Source organism: Hyperolius riggenbachi, chromosome 3, assembly GCF_040937935.1.
Source record: "Hyperolius riggenbachi isolate aHypRig1 chromosome 3, aHypRig1.pri, whole genome shotgun sequence".
Lineage (NCBI taxonomy): Eukaryota > Metazoa > Chordata > Amphibia > Anura > Hyperoliidae > Hyperolius > Hyperolius riggenbachi.
The window spans coordinates 501,747,646-501,767,543 of record NC_090648.1 but is presented as its reverse complement, the minus strand read 5'-3'; the positions used below and the strand labels follow the sequence as shown (position 1 = coordinate 501,767,543).

General features: G+C 44.7%; 1 protein-coding gene across 1 annotated transcript in view; it reads left to right on the top strand.

Annotated features, from left to right (window-relative positions):
* Positions 1-19,898, top strand: part of BLTP3B (bridge-like lipid transfer protein family member 3B) — a 177,916-nt gene that overhangs the window by 157,121 nt on the left and 897 nt on the right. The window contains exons 19-20 of the mRNA XM_068278319.1: positions 5,545-5,653; positions 8,001-8,203. Coding sequence (XP_068134420.1) covers positions 5,545-5,653; positions 8,001-8,203 — 312 coding nt within the window. The remainder of the gene's footprint in view (positions 1-5,544; positions 5,654-8,000; positions 8,204-19,898) is intronic.

The window sequence follows — 19,898 nt, the reverse complement described above, 5'->3', positions numbered from 1 at the left end:
GTTTCATGAGGTGTTTCTGGAAGAAAGGAACCAGGAAATTCAATCACCTTTCTGGATCACAAAAAATAAATAAATATATTACTAAATAAAAATTAAAAATTCAATTTTTCTATCAGGGTCAGGGCCAGTTCAAACCACAATGAAGCCCTAGGGCAAAATGAATCCTCTTGACCCCACCCCCACTCCCGTAGCATATTTACCCGGCTGGCCTCTGAGTCGACACCCATCCTCTCCCCAGAACTTCCCCCTCACCCTTACTGTACTCCACATGGCCACTGCACTGTTTTTGTCAGCATAGCGCTGCTGCAGTCCATGCATTCTCATCTTCATCCTCCTCTCAGTGACCCGGCACATGTCATGGAGAAGAGGCAGTGAGCGGGGATGATGACGGAGAGAATGGGCGGAGCAGCACACCGGGACAGGTGACTTGCTATGTTGACGAAACCTTGCAGGGGCCCTGGGGAGCAGAGCTGTGGAGTCGGAGCAGTTTTGGGTACCTGGAGTCGGATTCGGTGGTTTCATAAACTGAGGAGTCGGATGAGTTTTTTACCAACTCCACAGCCCTGATGGGGAGCGCAACTCAAGGGGAGACCTGGGGGGGGGGAGCAATTGCCCCCTTTGCCTCTACGGTAGGGCCGGCCCTGCAAGTGATTGTATCGAAAGGACAGAAAGAATGTTTTATTGCATGGTGGTGTGTCCACCTTTCGAGGCGTTTATAGATGGTGCTGGCCTGTACTGCAATCATTCTCCAGTTTATAGAACTGCATTTCTATGAGTTATAAGGGGAGAAATCCGGAGGAGCTATCACGGTGTGTAGAATGACCCCCTCCGGTCGCGCTGGATTGCGTGCAAGCGACGTTATACAACTAGAGTTGTAAGAATCCTACACATCAAGCACCGCTCTCTCTGATATTGTCTTCCCTGACAAGCGGGGATATTAGATTAGGAGTGACTCACCGCAGGCAGGAATCCATTACGTTATATTGGCTGGTATCTGCGGAAGCCCCGGCGGATTCCCTCCTCTCCTGGCACCGCATCTACCAAATAATATTTATAGCGGCCAAGCGCGCATCGCCACCCATCGGTTATTCTATTAAACTGTAATTGGTTTATTGTGTTTCATCCCAGGTGTGCGATCCACACGAGGTGTTATAACTGCCTGAGATGCGGGGCGGGCCAAAATCAGCAGGAGCCCGGGCAAAAATATGACTCTTACTGCTAAATGTGTTCATCTCCCTATACTTTACAAGAACAGTCTTTCCCTTGTACCATAATTGTTTTTCTTAAAGGAAATCTTAAAGAGAAACTGTGACCAAGAATTGAACTTTATCCCAATTGGTAGCCGATACCCCCTTTTACATGAGAAATCTATTCCTTTTCACAAACAGACCATCAGGGGGCGCTGTATGACTGATATTGTGGTGAAACCCCTCCCACAAGTAACTGAGGACCGTGGTCCTGGCAGTTTCCTGTCTGTGAACCTCGTTGCATTGTGGGAAATGGCTGCGCACAGCTGTTTCCAACTGCTAAAAAAGCATGCAGCAGCTACATCACCTGCCAACAGTAAAAATGGCACCATGTGATAAATGTCAGAATGTAAATCAGGGATTTAAAAGTTTTTACAATGGGCAAACACTGACTAAATCATTTATACAGTGGTGTGAAAAACTATTTGCCCCCTTCCTGATTTCTTATTCTTTTGCATGTTTGTCACACTTAAATGTTTCTGCTCATCAAAAACCGTTAACTATTAGTCAAAGATAACATAATTGAACACAAAATGCCGTTTTAAATGATGGTTTTTATTATTTAGTGAGAAAAAAAACTCCAAACCTACATGGCCCTGTGTGAAAAAGTGATTGACCCCCTTGTTAAAAAATAACTTAACTGTGGTTTATCACACCTGAGTTCAATTTCTGTAGTCACCCCCAGGCCCGATTACTGCCACATCTGTTTCAATCAGGAAATCACTTAAATAGGAGCTATCTGACACAGAGAAGTAGACCAAAAGCACCTCAAAAGCTAGACATCATGCCAAGATCCAAAGAAATTCAGGAACAAATGAGAACAAAAGTACTGTAATTGAGATCTATCAGTCTGGTTTAGCCATTTCTAAAGCTTTGGGACTCCAGCGAACCACAGTGAGAGCCATTATCCACAAATGGCAAAAACATGGAACAGTGATGAACCTTCCCAGGAGTGGCCGGCCGACCAAAATTACCCCAAGAGCGCAGAGAAAACTCATCCGAGAGGCCACTAAAGACCCCAGGACAACATCTAAAGAACTGCAGGCCTCACTTGCCTCAATTAAGGTCAGTGTTCACGACTCCACCATAAGAAAGAGACTGGGCAAAAACAGTCTGCATGGCAGATATCCAAGGCGCAAACCACTTTTAAGCAAAAAGAACATTAAGGCTCGTCTCAACTTTGATAAAAAAACATCTCAATGATTGCCAAGACATTTGGGAAAATGCCTTGTGGACCGATAAGACAAAAGTTGAACTTTTTGGAAGGTGCGTGTCCCGTTACATCTGGCATAGAAGTAACACAGCATTTCAGCAAAAGAACATCATACCAACAGTAAAATATGGTGGTGGTAGTGTGATGGTCTGGGGTTGTTTTGCAGCTTCAGGACCTGGAAGGCTTGCTGTGATAGATGGAACCATGAATTCTACTGTCAACCAAAAATGCCTGAAGGAGAATGTCCGGCCATCTGTTCGTCAACTCAAGCTGAAGCGATCTTGGGTGCTGCAGCAGGACAATGACCCAAAACACACCAGCAAATCCACCTCTGAATGGCTGAAGAAAAACAAAATGAAGACTTTGAAGTGGCCTAGTCAAAGTCCTGACCTGAATCCTATTGAGATGATGTGGCATGACCTTAAAAAGGCGGTTCATGCTAGAAAACCCTCAAATAAAGCTGAATTACTACAATTTTGCAAAAATGAGTGGGCCAAAATTCCTCCAGAGTGCTGTAAAAGACTCGTTGCAAGTTATCGCAAACGCTTGATTGCAGTTATTGCTACTAAGGGTGGCCCAACCAGTTATTAGGTTCAGGGGGCAATTTCTTTTTCACACAGGGCCGTGTAGGTTTTGAGTTTTTTTTTCTCACTAAATAATAAAAACCATCATTTAAAACTGCATTTTGTGTTCAATTATGTTATCTTTGACTAATAGTTAACGGTGTTTGAGGAGCAGAAACATTTAAGTGTGACAAACATGCAAAAGAATAAGAAATCAGGAAGGGGGCAAATAGTTTTTCACACCACTGTACATAATTATTGTAAAAATGAAGCACTTATTTTATTACATTTTCACTGGAGTTCCTCTTTAAAGCAAACCTGAACTGAAAATTAAGTCACAATAAACATACACACACACATCATACTTGCCTCCCGTGTAGTCTACTCCTCAATCTCTTTATCCTCTCCTGCGTCCCGTGTGTCCACTGTGATCGATGAAATTCTCTGTCCTCCATCTTAAAAAGGGGGGTACAGTTTTCGGAGCAGCACTCCGTAATATCATTTGAGCCATAGGGAAACATGGGCATTACATTGCACATCAGTTGTCCTTTCAGTTATAACTGACAACAGCAGATATATAACTGACAGCAACTGATCTATTTCAGATCTGACAAAATCTTGTCAGAACAACAACGGCAAAAAATTTGTAAAGCGATTTTCGCCAGTAGGACCCAAAGTGCATAAGCTTGTCTACCACAAAAGTTTTGGGATAGTGTTCTGTGGACTGAAGAAACAAAATTAGAACTGTTTGGGCCCATGGATCAACGCTATGTTTGGAGGAGGAAGAACAAGGCCTATTAAGAAAATAACACCTTGCCTACTGTGAAGCATGGCGGGGGGTCAGTCATGCTTTGGGGCTGTTTTGCTTCTGCAGGTACAAGGAAGCTTCAGCATGTGCAAGGTACCATGAATTCTCTTCAGTCCCAGGAGATATTGGATGAAAATATGATGCAGCCCGTCACAAACCTGAGGCTTGGGAGACGTTGGACCTTTCAACAGGACAATGATCCCAAGCATACCTTCAAGTCCACTAGAGCATGGTAGCAGATAAAAGGCTGGGACATTTTGGAGTGGCCATCGCAGTCACCAGACTTAAATCTGATTGAGAACCTCTGGTGGGACTTAAAGAAAGTAGTTGCCGCGCACAAGCCTAAGAATGTGACTGAACTGGAGGCTTTTGCCCATGAAGAATGGGCTAAGATACCCGTAGATCGCTGCAAGACACTTGTGTCAAGCTATGCTTCACGTGTAAAAGCTGTTATAACTGGAAAAGGATGTTGTACTAAGTACTAAGAATGAATGTCACTTGGGGGTTGAATAAAACTGATAATGGTGTGAGCACAGAAAAGACATTTGTGGTTAATTCATTATAAATGTTATGTTATATTTGTCTGACTTACAAGTGCCTCTTTGATTTAATTGTAAACAAGATGACTGAAATGATCAGAATCAATGTCAAACTGGCCAAAACACTCAATTTCAGTGGGGGTTGAATAATTTTGAACACAACTGTATATGTTTTTTTTTTCTGAGATAGTATGGCTGACAGCTCCTCTTTAAATAAGCCTTTAAAGAACAAGTGATGCCCATGCGAATATAGAGATAAAAAACACATATATAAGTAGATAAATACTACTTCTACTTACATAACAGATGTATTGTGCTATCCACGTAATGATTCCTGTGAATTTTATAAAGGAAAAACAGAAAATACTATTCCAGGCAGTGGCCATCTTGCCAAGCTAATGCTGACATCATATCCTCCCTGACTCTTGTCCCCCCCCCCCCCCCTTCTCTTGCTCATTGTGTATTCATTAGCTGCCCTCCTCCCAGAGTCCTCAGACACTCCCACTGAGGTGTATGCTAGGAACTGCACTGTCTTATCCTCCAATTGCTGAGTCACCTCAGCCTTGCTTGTAAACAAGTAATCAGAGGGTGTGTCTGATAAGCAGATAGATAGAGAAATAAATGGAGGAGGAGGGATATATTATAGATAAAAAGAACTCCCAGCATGCAACTGAATGGCAATGACTATTAAAGGGCCAGTGCGCCTAAAGTATGTGATAACGCCAAACCATAACAGCAGAATAAGTTTTGAAAGTAGGATTAGCATCTTTATCACTTAATACACTCAGATTAGTTGCTGTTGAAATTTGATTTTTATGGTGACAATACGGCTTTAAAGAGGCCTTGTAGTGACATATGATAGAATACAGATAATATCAGGATACTCACTTTTAGGTTAAATAGCGTATCCTGGTTTCAGCATCAGAAACTCTTCCTATATCTATATATTGCTGTATATTTGGCGTGTAGCTCCGCCCTCCCAGTGATTCTTGGCCTAGGCTGATTATTATGCAGAATCCCTCCAATGTCCCCTGATTTTCTACATCCCCTTTTGTAGTTTCCAGTAGGGCGAGCCCTCCTAATGCGACGCTGCTGATAGGCTGCTGTAATCGACCAATCGGATTTGTGTTTGAGCTGCAGGAACTGCTTCTTCACTCTTGTGTTTGTTGTTTAGGATGACAGTCCTCGGAACAACAACAGCGACCTGCAGCCGGAACCCCTGATTCTAAACCTTGAGAACCTCTTAATAGAACGATTCGACGATGGATCGTTCTGTATCAAAGGTAGGCGTACTTTCATGAATATTTTTTGAATGAGTAAATGTCATTCTGCACAGAATAAGCCGTTAAGAAGAGACTTTGGTTTAGAAGGAAACCTCTTGTTTATCTTTACGGAGGGTTCTACTCTTTTCCTCGTCACCCCGATACAACCTATAACAGCAGGGCCCTCATTACTGACGCGCACATGACCTGCAAAGGTGACCACGGTCTTCCAAATGTAAAGCTCTGCTGTGCAAATGCAGAAGAAGGTGAGGCAATGTACCTTTAAAATGCAACTTTATTCTTCAGCTGGGTACAAATAAAGTGGCGTGCAGTGGGGTTCACAGTTTGACAGCTTCTTCAGGGATGGAAAATCCTGGGAGAGTTGTGGGAGTTCTGGGGACCCAGTGTGTGGGAGGTTGTCTTATGGAGGTGGGTGGAGTCAGAACAGGGGCACTTGTAGTCCTAGCAGCTTGGGGTGGCTTTGGCCTCTTGGGAGTTCAATTGGGCAATCAGTAACATCAAAGTTGATGACAGCCAGAGATGAGTGTTTGGGGGGTTTTGGAGGGTGGAGAAATCGCACTTAAAGGAGTACTGTAGGGGGAAAAAAAGAGTTGAACTTACCCGGGGCTTCTAATGGTCCGCCGCAGACATCCTGTGCCTGCGCAGCCACTCACCGATGCTCCGGCCCCCACCTCCGGTTCATATTCCGGAATTTGCAACTTTAAAGTGATTGCAGACGCAGTAGTTTTCCGACTTTAAGGTCTGAAATTACAGAAGTCAACCGGAGGCGGGGTCGGAGCATCGGTGAGTGGCTGCGCGGGCAGAGGACGTCTGGGGGGGACCATTAGAAGCCCCGGGTAAGTTCAACTCTTTTTTCCCCCTACAGTATTCCTTTAAATTAGCTAGGAGGGGAGGGGTGTCCATACATGATTTGATCTCTCCCCCCAGTGTCACATGACTGCCTATGGCAGGTAAGCAGATAAGCCCATATGAAAGCACAGGCTGTATACAATGTGTCTGCTCCCATGAATCAGGAAGTAGAGACACTGCAGATTTATTGCAGGATTTGTCTCAGCTGTAACAAAGAAATGTTTTTTGTTTAGAGGTTATTATGCTGTTGCGTATCTTTTAGAGCAGAGAGGAAGTTCTGAGTTCAGGTCCGCTTTAAGCGGAGTACCCATTGACAAATTGATCGGGGATCTCCGCCGACGAACGATTGTTCTCCGATCCCTCTGGCCAAATCAGCAAGTGTCGTTGGTGCCGTCGTAAATAAGCGATCGTTTAGGCTCCCTGCATACCGCAAATCCGATTTGCGATTCCGATTTTCCCTGAAAACTATCAACAGAAAAGCGCAGAAAAAAACGCAGCATGCCGTAGCGATTAAAAATCGGAATCGCATGTAAAAATCAATTAAAAATCAGAATCGTGTGCAGGGGGCCTCACACGATCGTGGCAAAACTCGTAACAATCCACCACGATTTAATCCAACATGGCGGTCGCTCAAAGATGAATGATCCCGGAGGGTGGCGGGTGTTGTGAAACATCGTTTAAAGAGAACCTGTACTGAGTAAAATTATTTAAAATAAGCACATGAGGTAACTTCAAATGAACATTACATAGTTACCTTGCCATCAGTTCCTCTCAGAAGCTCACCATTTTCTTCTGACAATAATCCCTTCCAGTTCTGACAACATTTTGTCAGATCTGAAATATATCAGTTGCTGTCAGTAAAATATCAGTTGCTGTCAGTTATAGCGGAGAGGAAAACTGATGTACCAGGTAATGTCCATGTTTCCCTATGGCTCAAGTGGGCGATGTTACAGTTTAACTGTGTGCTGACCAGAAAGCTGTTATGGGTAATAGCCATTTTCAAAATGAAGGACGGAAAATTCCCTTGATCACAGTGAACAAACAGGACGCGGGAGAGGAGAAAGACACTGAGGAGTAGACTACATGGAAGGTAAGTATGACTTGTGTATGCTTATTTTGACTTTTAATTTTCAGTTCAGGTTTTCTTTAACAAATTTTTGTTTAACGATGTTGCACAATATCGTGTAGAAAAAAATCGCTTGTTCACAAAAGTCGCGTCATGGAAAAGGGACTTTTAGTGTATGTGTCTGCCAGCTGCGCGGTGGGGGGAGCGCAGGAGGGGAGCAGATGAGGAGCAGGCTGAGCCCCTCCCTCCCCTGGGCTACACTCTCGCTCCTGCTTATGCCTTTGCATACCGCTATCCCCTCCTGTATTTGTCAAAGCAAACACGCAGACCAAACCGATAAGATTCCAGCTGTCTTCCTTTTGTCCCGGCAGATGGATAATCCTTGTTTGTCTGCGCTGAATTCCTTATTGTTATTTTTCTCCTTGTTTGAAGGTAATCCAGAATCAAGCACCAACCCAGCGCCGCACAACAAAGAAGCGGAACTGACGGGCTCAAACTGTGACAATACCAAAAGTATACAGCACAGAGGCAGCGCTACTAAATGCACACAGACACTTTCAGAGGGCCCCGTCCAGCCCGAGCCAACAGAGGAGATTAAACGCTTCAAAAAGCCATCCGTGGTCAGCAGAGAGCAGGTAAGCTGTTCAGCAAGCAGCGTTTAAAGGGGGATCGCTTAACCTGTTGACAGCCGCAAACTAGTTATCTCACTTTTAGATAATGCATTTCTTTCTTCTTCATCGGGCAGAACTCATTGTGCTGTAAATTCTTGGCTTGCTTTGATCTCTCTCCCCAAGCAGAAACATAGAAACTGAAAGCAGAAGTCCTCTGTTACTGTCACACACTGACCCCTAGTGACAAGTGGCTATAAATACACATTACAGCAGTACTAATTAGAAGCTAGGAAATCTAACAAAGAAGAAATAAAAAAAAAATGTGCTAGATAAATTGGCGTAGAGCACTTGCAAGCCTCTAAGTAAATTGGCTGGTAAAGGGTTAAAAGAGAGCTCCGCGCACAAATCTCATCTGCATTTATATGTGTGCAGTGAGAATATGCTATGTCTAGGTATGCAGTTCCTGGATGCACCATATGGGGGAAGTACTGTGCTATTAAAGCTATTGCTGATGTGAATTAAGATACACATGGGTAAATATAGTATTAAGCCTACCTAGAACTTACCTATGTTCACTTTCTTGTAATGGTTAAAGCTGCAGGGGCAGCCATACTATCCCAGGAAAAAAACATTTATAAGTAGATACTTATTCTACTTGCATAACATATCTATTGGACTGTCCACATTTTAATTTCAGTGAATTTAATATTGTAAATAAAGTTAAAACTGTTCCAGGCATTTTCCATCTTTACTGCCTCTGGCTGAAGCTAATCCTGATGTAATTTCCTCCCTTATCTTTTTTTTCTCTTGCCAGAAATGGTATATGCATTGCCAGCCCTCCTGCCCCCTGAGCTCTGTACAAAAACTGCACTGTCACATCTAGCTTGCTTTGTAAACAAATTTTGGCAGAGCATAATCGCATTTCCGCAGCTTCTGCAGAGACGTGAGGTGTATTTCTCTACTCAGCTTCCGGTCACACTGAACTGCCCTCAGCCAATCAGTGAGGAGCAGGAATGTGGGAGGGAAGATAAAAGGCTTCCCTCTCCCCGGCAATGAACCAGAGTAGAGCCAGGCTGACTGAGATAAGATTCATTTTTTTCCCCAAAACGGACCTTCTAAATAAGTCCCAGCACTGGTGATCTGTTTTGTTCGGACCATTCCAGTGGGACTTCCGCTAGCGGTGAATCTCCTTGGTAACGCACCTCGCCACGTAATGAGATGAGTGTGCGCCGGGAGGCTGAGCGTCCGAGGAAGCGCCGTAGGTGCGGTGTTGCGCTCCATTGTGGAGCACGTACGCACTTCCGCCTTCCGCATAGGGGAAGGTGAGAGGGGGCGGGCCGGATGGGTGGAGTAAGGCACGGCGTCTTCCTTTTAACGCCGAGCTGAGGGAATGGCAGCGAGCTTTTCCCCGCCATGGAGTCCAGTCTATGAAAAAGCGCTGTTTAGCGCGAAACAATTGTCGACGACCATACCATCTGCTCTGTCAACTGTCAGCTACAATAGAGTGGTGATGTATAATTGAATTACCATCTGCATATGTCTGTTTGTTAAAACACTCCTGGAATAAATGAAGCTTCCTTATCTGGTGCCCACGAGCCTTTTCTTGTTGATGCAAAATGAGATAAGATTCATTACAGCAGAAACCTCTATTATTATATTGGAATCCTTGCAATGCAGGGTCAGGATGTAGACTAGTTAATATGCACAGAGCAGTAGGTAATTGGAATTTGATTTTATGGCTGACAATCCCTCTTTTATAAACCAGTACTTAAAGGGACACTTAAGTCAAACAAAAAAAATGAGTTTTACTCACCTAGGGCTTCCAATAGCCCGCTGCAGCTGTCCGGTGCCCTCGCCGTCTCCCTCCGATCCTCCTGGCCCCGCCGGCAGCCACTTCCTGTTTCGGTGACAGGAGCTGACAGGCTGGAGACGCGAGTGATTCTTCGTGTTCCCAGACACATTAGCACCCTCTATGCTGCTATATGGTATATGATATATGCTATAGCAGCATAGATGGCGCTATTGTGGCCAGGAACGCGAAGAATCACTCGCGTCCTCAGCCTGTCAGCTCCTGTCACCGAAACAGGAAGTGGCTGCCGGCGGGGCCAGGAGGATCGGAGGGAGACGGCGAGGGCACCGGACAGCTGCAGGGGGCTATTGGAAGCCCCAGGTGAGTAAAACTCGTTTTTTTATGTTTGACTTAAGTGTCCCTTTAATGTATGCCGATGAGGTTGTTTAATTGCAGTCAAATGCAGCGGCAGCTCTTCTGAAAATTAATTAGAAGCCAAAACACTTGTATCTGGCTGAACAAATACTCCTGGTTTTATGATTGTGCTGAAAAGTTCAAAATGTAATTATTTTTCTGTGTGGAAGCTGAACGAACCACTTTTTACATCACTCTGACATGGCTGCTGTTTACACTTCACACATAGATCTGCAGCCCTGAAATTTAAAAATTAGTATGCGAGACTTAAGAAAAGTTCTATGTACCATTACTACTAATACACCTACAATTTATGATCTCATTCATTTATTTTCAGTTGAGGTTTTCTATAACCCTTTAGCAGCCAATTTATTTAGAGGCTTGCAAGTGCTCCAAGTCGATTTTAGCACATTTATTCTTTCTTATTTGTTACTTTTGTTTGTTAGGGGGCAGTGTGAGACCATCACAGACTTCTGCTTTGAGTTCCTATATTTTCTGCTAGTAGAGAGAGAGTGCAAACCATTACAAGAATTTACAGCACAAAGAGTTCTGCCGACTGAAGTGAAAAGCAGCGCATTTATCTCAAACGGGATAACTCTATTGAAACTGCTAATGGATCAAGGTGTTAAAGAATATCTAAAGAAAGAAAGAAAATAAGATTGTTTTAATGACGTTAATTCACAAACGCCAGTTCAGGAAAAAGTAAAGGGACAGTAAATTGACGCATTCAGTGTTTGACTTGTTTTTTTTCTGAAATCACTAAGATTTTCAATCTTGCAGTAATAGTTCAGTAATTTACCGGAAAAAAAGCATGACTATTCAGTAAGATTTTTACCTCCTGCGGTATTTCATTCAGTGTTAAAAGCTAATGAGACTAGTATTTTAAAAAAAGAAACCAGATACTCACCTAAGGAGAGGGAAGGCTCGGGTCCTAATGAGCCTTCCCTCTCCTCTCCCGGGGCCCTCCGAGCAGCGCTGGCTCCCGCGTTTGAATCCCCGCGGCAGGGGACTTCAGGAGCTGAGTCCTCCGCAAGACAGGCCGCTCCATACTGCGCACGTGCGAGAGAGAGGGCATTGGTGCGTGCGCAGTACGGAGTGGCCCGTCTTCGGGAGTACTCGGGCTCCCAAAGACTTCCAAAGCCTCCCTTCGGCGGCAGAGAGAGCAGTACTTGACCAAATTGGCTCTTGGGACAGTGAGGGTCACACTGTAGTCACTTCCTGTCTGAGTCAGGACTGAGTCAGCCACTTACATACCTGATATTTAACTCATTCAGGCAGAGAAAGAAACTGCTGACACTCTATAGCTGATATACAACATGGACAGCTCAAACCCTACAGACAGAGCTGTGCTATGTAACTATCTAAGTAAATAGGCTGCTAATTAGTTACTGTACTTAGCAGCCTAATTATTTACTTTGCTAGCTACATAGCATGGCTCTGTTTGTAGCCTCTGAGCTGCCCGTGTTGTAATCCAGCTATAGAGTGTCCGCAGCAGTTAAATGTAGAGAAGTGTTGAAAGGGGTTCTGTGAATATTTAAAAAAATAAACAAACTGACACTTACCTGGGGCTTCTACCGGCCTCATGCCGCTGTCCTGTCCCACGCCGTCCTCTACGAACCTCCGTTCCCTGCCACCAGTTACCGTCCGATTATTCGTCTAACTAGATGAATGCAGCTGCGCCTGGGCGGCCATGCACATCCTCACTCCTGCTCGCTTCTCTGCGAGCTTACTGCGCAGGCGCAGTACGAGAACACTTTGTACTGTGCTTGCGCAGGAGGCTCCTGGATACACGAGCGACAGCGTTAGTCTAGTTAACCGGCGGCAGGGAACGGAGTATTTTAGAGGATAGTGCGGGACAAGACAGTTGCAGGGGCGCCGGTGGAAGCCCCAGGTAAGTGTCAGTTTTTGTTTTTAAAAATATCCACAGAAGCCCTTTAAAGTTTTTTTTTTTTTTTTTTTTTTTCCCCGTTACACAAACTGTATGATGAGTTATGCTGTCCATATTAAATGATATGGGGATAATGGAACAGCCTATTTTTCGCTACACTGCCCCTTTAAGCACTTTGGGGGGGGGGGGGGGGGTGTTCCTGTGCCCATGGAATCCTGAGCATTTTTGAATCCCTCAAAATTCTATTTCTACTTCCGGAGCAGCTGCCTTTAAATAGTGTTCCTTTTTATATCCTCTGATTTTTCGGGATGGAATTTATTCGCTGCTCCGGGACACCCTGCGAGGGAACCAGCTAATAAGATTCAATGTAATTATAGATCCTGCTAAAGTTAAGACACAAGATGGCGATTTTACTCGCATAGCGGTTTGCCTAGGCAGCGAAGCTCTTTGTCCAGAATTAATTATCACGCAATCACTCACGTCTTTGAAGTGCGCGGTTTAATCAAGAGATCAGATTGGGAGGCCCCGATTCACCTCCCGTGTCTCTGGGGAGACTGATGAGCTCAGAACGTTCCGGATTAATCAGCGTTTGGCACTGAAATATTTATGGTCCTCCGTGGCACTCGCTACCATGGGCCTACTCCAGATATGATACCCAGCGGGATTCGTGGCTGCGTCACGCTCTCTTCAAAAGACTTCAGCTTTCTTCAGCGGCTTCTTGTAGATACTGTTACCAGCAGTGGTATCAAAGAGGAACTGTAACCAAGGATTGAACTTCATCCCAATCAGTAGCTGATACTCCCTTTCCCTGGAGAAATCTTTACCTTTTCTCAAACGGATCATCAGGTGGGTTTTTATGGTTGATATTCAGGAATCAGGAGCTCTTTATTTCGCCAAGCATGACTGGATCATGCCCGGAATTGGGTACACAGTACAAATAGCTCAAGAGGAGACAACAATAGGTAGCATAGAACAGCAGAACAGAGTTAACATTACACTTTTACACACTTTTACAAGCAATTACGTTTACATTATTGCACTTGACATTTGCGTTACATGCTAGAGCAGCAATTTTACGTTACCCGTAACAGGGCTGAAAAGTCATAGAATGGACTATCGTCAATTAGTTTTGAGACAATTAGTTCAATTCAATTAGTTCTTGTGCGCTGATGGGAGTATGTGTAGGGAATTTAGAAGGCTGACGGCTGAGGGAAAGACAGAGTTACTGTGTCTGGCACTCCTTGTGGAGATGGCCCGAAGTCTCCGTCCTAGTGGGAGCTGACAGAAGTAACGGTGGCCTGGGTGAGCCGGATCATTAGCGATCCTCAGCGCCCTCGATCTCAGCCTTCTCTTGTGTAGGAGGTCCAGTGAGGGGAGAGGTCTTCCAATGACCCTCTCCGCTGCTCTGATGACCCTCTGAAGTGTGAGCCTGTCGCTGGCGGTGGCGCCGGTGTACCAGATCAGGATGGAAGAGCAGAGGATCGATTCAATGGTAACGGAGTAGAAGCTGGTCAAAATCTCTTGGGCCATGCCGAACTTCCTTAGCTGGCGGAGGAAGTAGAGTCTCTGCTGGGCTTTCCTTTGGATGGCAGTGATGTTAGGCCTCCAGCTGAGATCTTTGGAGATGGTGGTGCCTAGGAGACGGGCATAAGGCACTCTGGACACTTCCATACCATCAATGTGAATTGGTGGTGGGGTGGGAGCAGATTTTCTGAAGTCAACAATTAGCTCAACAGTTTTTGTAGAGTTGAGCACTATCTTCTTCTCCTTGCACCATTGGGAGATTCTTTCCACCTGCTGACAGTACTCCTGGATGTTGTCCTTGGTGACGAGACCGAACTTGATGACCTTGACTGAGTCTGCCTTGGATCTGCAATTGTTTGTGTAGAGGGAGAACAGCAGTGGAGACAAGACGCAGCCTTGAGGGGCACCTGTGTTCGTGGTCATGGTTTGTGAGTGGATGCCACACAGCCCGACAGTTTGGGTCCTGTTGGTGAGAAAGTCTGTGATCCAGAGGCGCAGGCTTGGGTGAACACCAAGTGTGGCTAGTTCTTCCTGTAGGATGCGTGGGCAAATAGTGTTAAATGCCGAGCTAAAGTCCAGGAGTAGTATTCTGGCATACGTGCTTGGTCTGTCAAGGTGGTCATAAATCAAACTCCAGGCAGATGTTTATAGTGTCGTCAGTGGACCTGTTTGCCCTATACGCGAACTGATGGGCGTCTAGAAGGGGCAAGGTGGAGATCTTGAGGTTGGATAGCACCACCCGCTCTAGAGTTTTCATTATGATGGACGTAAGGGCTACCGGCCTGTAGTTGTTCAGGTCAGAGACTCCTTGTTTCTTAGGGACAGGTATGATGGTCGACCTCTTGAAGCATCTGGGGACTATTCCTTCACTTAGTGATTTGGCGAAGATGGCGGAGAGGATGGGAGCAAGTTGCCTGGAGCAGGTTCTCAGGCAGGCTGGAGACACGCCGTCTGGTCCAGGGGCTTTCCTGGTGTTTAATCTCGACAGGAGTAGCAGGACATCAGCTTCGCTCACCACTAGAGAAGCAGCTTGACTCATGATGTTCTCCCCGAGGCGGGGGGGGGGGGGGGAGTGGGCAGTTCCAGATGTACCCTTGGTTCCTCCTGCCTCTCAAACCTTCTTCTCAAAAGTTCTTCGGCAAGCTCCGGACTGGGGGGTGTATGTTGGGGGGGGGGGGGGGGGGGCTTGTAGTTGGTGGCAGCCTTAAGCCCCTTCCACATAGCTCGAGTGTCATTTCAGCGCAGGTTTTGTTTCATCCTCCCGGCATAGTCCCTTTTGGCAGCCCTCAATTCCCGATTAAGGTCGTTCCTCGCCTTCCTGTAGTCCTCCTGGTTGTCGGTCTTGTGTGCAATTTCCTTTTGCCTCCGCATATTGCGGTGAAACCCCTCCCACAATGTGATATCATTGCCATGGCCCTGAAAAAGCAATAAGGATGCACACCCCTTAGTATTGCCTAAGTACAGCTTTGCTTTTAAAGCAGTATTGGGTGCTATATCTAGCCGTATATAAATACAAAGACGCACACCATGTAAATAAATTTGCATTGAAAGCATATATTGTGAAAATAAACCAACCAATAGGTCAGTGAAAAAGTATGAAATACACAGTTATGTACAAAAATATACAATCATGACACAAATCAGCTGCACTTGTTCACAATATACTGTACTAAGCATACATTTGCATGTAGTCACAAATCCAGTGTACACTGAAATGTCCATGGGAGTACATAGAATCCATTACAAGAGTTCACAAGTGCGTACTGAGCAGGAAGGCTACATCATGCAATAGGATAAGACTGAGCAATGAGGCAATAAGGCAAGATGTGAAGGAACAGCAACCGCCAATATTACCCAGACGGCGTCATTTCGAACGACAAAGTCCGGCAACAGGAGCAGAGCGGTGGCGGTGGTGTGCTCTGCCATGGCCCTGACAATTTCCTGTCTGTCTGTGAGCCTCCTTGCGTGCCAACTGCAAAGCAAGAAGCATCTCCCACTACACACACACACGCACGCACACGCACACGCACACACCATACACACACACACACTCACGCACGCACACACCATTCACACACACCATACACACACACCATACACACACACACACACACACACACACACACACACCATACACACACACACACACCATACACACACACACACCATACACACACACACACCATACACACACACACACCATACACACACACACACCATACACACACACACACCATACACACACACACACACACACACACACACACACACACACACACACACACACACACACACACACACACACACACACACACACACACACACACACACACCATACACCCACACACACCATACACACACACACACCATACACCATACACACACACACACACCATACACACACACACACACCATACACACACACACACCATACACCATACACACACACACACACACACACACACACACCATACACCATACACACACACACACACACACACACACACACACACACACCCACACACACCATACACACACACACACCATACACACACACACACCATACACCATACACACACACACACCATACACCATACACACACACACACCATACACACACACACACACCATACACACACACACACCATACACACACCATACACACACACACACCATACACACACACACACACACACACACACACACACACACACACACACACCCACACACACCATACACACACACACACCATACACCATACACACACACACACACCATACACCATACACACACACACACCATACACCATACACACACACACACCATACACACACACACACCATACACCATACACACACACACACACACCATACACCATACACACACACACACACACACACACCATACACCATACACACACACACACACACACACTGTATATATATATACACACACACACACACACACACACTGTATATACACACACACACACACACTGTATACACACACACGCACTGTATACACACACGCACGCACGCACGCACACACCATACACACACACTCACGCACGCACGCACGCACGCACACACACACACACACCCTTGTTACTGTGTGTGTTTATAGAAAAGGGCAGTTGGTGGTGTCCAGTTTTTTAACGTCTGCCAGCAGTAAAGAAGCTGACTTGCAGGCTCACGGCAGATAAAACAACATGAAAGGATTGCATTGATCGTTTCTTGGTCTAACTTATATACTATATTTTAATCTTAAACTATATTTTAATCTTTTAATTTTATATTTAACCACTTAATGACAAGCTGGCTCCAGGGTGTGTTTTTTTTTTTTTTTATATGTTGAAAGTTATAAAAGTTTTCATTTCAATTTGCAGCCAGCTAAGGAATACTTTGACACTCTTGACTGGCAGTTTCTATTGGAATGGCGTATAGTCTCATGAAAAGTTAACAAGCTGAAATATGGATTATTACTAATTCTTGCTATGAAGCAGCAGCCTAAATGAACTTTCTCTTTAATGCGGACCTGAACTCAGAACTTCCCCTCTGCTGAAAAATATAAGCAACAGCATAATAACCTTTAAAGAAAAAACATTTCTTTGTTACAGCTGATCCAAATCCTGCAATAAATCTGCAGGTGGTCTACTTCCTGCTTTCATGGAAGCAGACATAGGGTTAACATCCTGTGTTTACATATTAACTCCTCTGCCAAGGCAGCCAGCTGACACAGCCAAGAGATCAAATTACTACTTGTGATTAGTCACAGATGAGGGAGAATTAGACAGGCTAAATTCTCTAAATACATACAGGATGTATTTCTCTGTTTTCCTTCTGTCTTGTGCAAGAGTTCAGGTCCACTTTAAGGTGATTCTCACCTTCAGATATAAAACATGATACCACCCATTTTTGTTGCGATACACTTAGTGGTAAAAAGTTAGTCATATTTATGCTTTGGTGTCCGAATTATTTCCCGGTACAACAAAAAGAATATGGCAGCATGGTTTAGGGGGAACTTTACCTACCTGAAGTGAGAAAGATATGGAGGCTGACATACTTTCCCTTTAATACTCAGACCCTGAGCAAGCATGCAGCAGATCAGATGTTTCTGATTGAAGTCTGACTGCATTTGCTGCATGCTTGTTTCTGGTGTGATTCAGACATTACTGCAGCCAAATAGACCAGCAGGGCTACCAGGCAACTGGTATTGGTTAAAAGGAAATAAATATGGCAGCCTCCATATCCCTATCACTTCAGGTGTCCTTTAAGAACGGGGGTTCAGGTTCTTCCAAATGCCTATTTATGTCAGAGCAGCATTGGAAGCTCGATCCAATTTAGTAGATGCTGGTCTTGATGCACATAGCGCCGGTAAACCTACTCGGCAATATTACCGGTACGAATGCTACCAAACTACTGTGCATTACGCAGTTAGCGCAACCCACGGTATTTGTGTAATGCCCATTACCACATCAATGATTACCTTACCCAGGTACCGCAAGTGTCACACAAACAAAGATAGGATAGCGGAAGATGAATGAATGCGGCCTGAGACAGGGGCCAGACCCACGGCCCGATATGAGACAGAGATTAAATGGTATAGTCTTGGCGAATATGTGGTTTGTTAAATAAAGCCACGTAATCTCACAGATTCATGGAATCTGGCAAAGTACAGTACCTTCTCACAGACGTCACTGACCGACTTTACCATAACAGAGATATGAGGTAACTTCCTGTAATTCCGATATGAAGGAGCTTAAAGAGACACTGAAGCGAAAAAAAAATATGATATAATGACTTGGTTGTGTACTATGAATAATTACTAGAAGATTAGCAACAAAGAAAATATTCTCATACTTTTATTTTCAGGTATATAGTGTTTTTTCTAACATTGCATCATTCTATAATATGAGCAGATTACACAACACTCAGCATTCAAAATGATTCTTTCAGAGCAGCCTGTGAAGTAATGACCTCTCCTCTAGCAGAGGAAAAGTAAATAGTCCAGGAACAGTTGAGATCATAAAAGTCAGATAACAGCCCTCTCCACGACTAAGTTAGTCGGAGAGCTTAATAGCTTTTTTGCATAGAGATAACAACTGGAGTTTCTCAACTCTTCCTGTACTGGAAACAATTAGACTGATGTATCTGATCTTAATGTTATATTTCTTAGCTGTACTACACATACAAATCATAATATCATTTTTTTTTCGCTTCAGTGTCTCTTTAATCCCAAACTCCTGAGCGGCACACCGCTCAATAAACAATAATGGTAAGGACAAGCCGGTGCAGCAGTACTGCCACTTCCTGGTCACATGGACTCCAGCTTCCTCCCAGTGGTCCCGTACGTTCCAATACTCACGCAGGGGGACACACTTGCAATAAAATCCTTGTTTATTGGCATATAGTAAAGCGTGGTAGCCGCTCTTCCGACTCCAGTTTTGGCGTTAGCCTTCCTCAGCCGGCCCCCTGGGGTTGAGAGGTGACAACAGGTATTGGAACTCACGGGACCACTGAGAGGAAGCCGGCGTCCATGTGACCTGGAAGCGGCAGTACTGCTGCACCGGCTTGTCTTAATCATTATCGTTTATTGAGCGGTGTGACGCTCAGGAATTCGGGATTACATTAAAGTGAACCTCCAGATTAAAAATCTACTCAGCAGCACTAAAAAGGCGTGGCGTTTCTTTAACAGTTTCACAGCATCAGAACTTTGTTTTTCTTACCCAAGCCTCATTTTTAGCTGAAAAAAAGCTAAGCTCCGCCCCATCAAAGAAAACTGCCTGGGCATTTTCCCCCTGATGCTGTGTAATGCATGATAATATTTCTGATGATGTTCTCGTTGCTTAGCAACAGGACAGTTGGAACTGTGTCTCATGCTCCTGTCACCTCCTTTCATCCAAAAAGATGGCTGCCCTCAGGAAATCACAAACATTTGCTTGTTCTTTTAAAACAGGGTGGGTAAGAGATTATATTACCTATCCATTTTAATTAACATAACTAATGTAACTTAATGACAGTATGTTTGTTTAGGCTGCAGTCCCTCTTTAAGCTTCTTCATGTTGGGATTACAGCACTTTACCACATATCTCTATATGGTAAAGT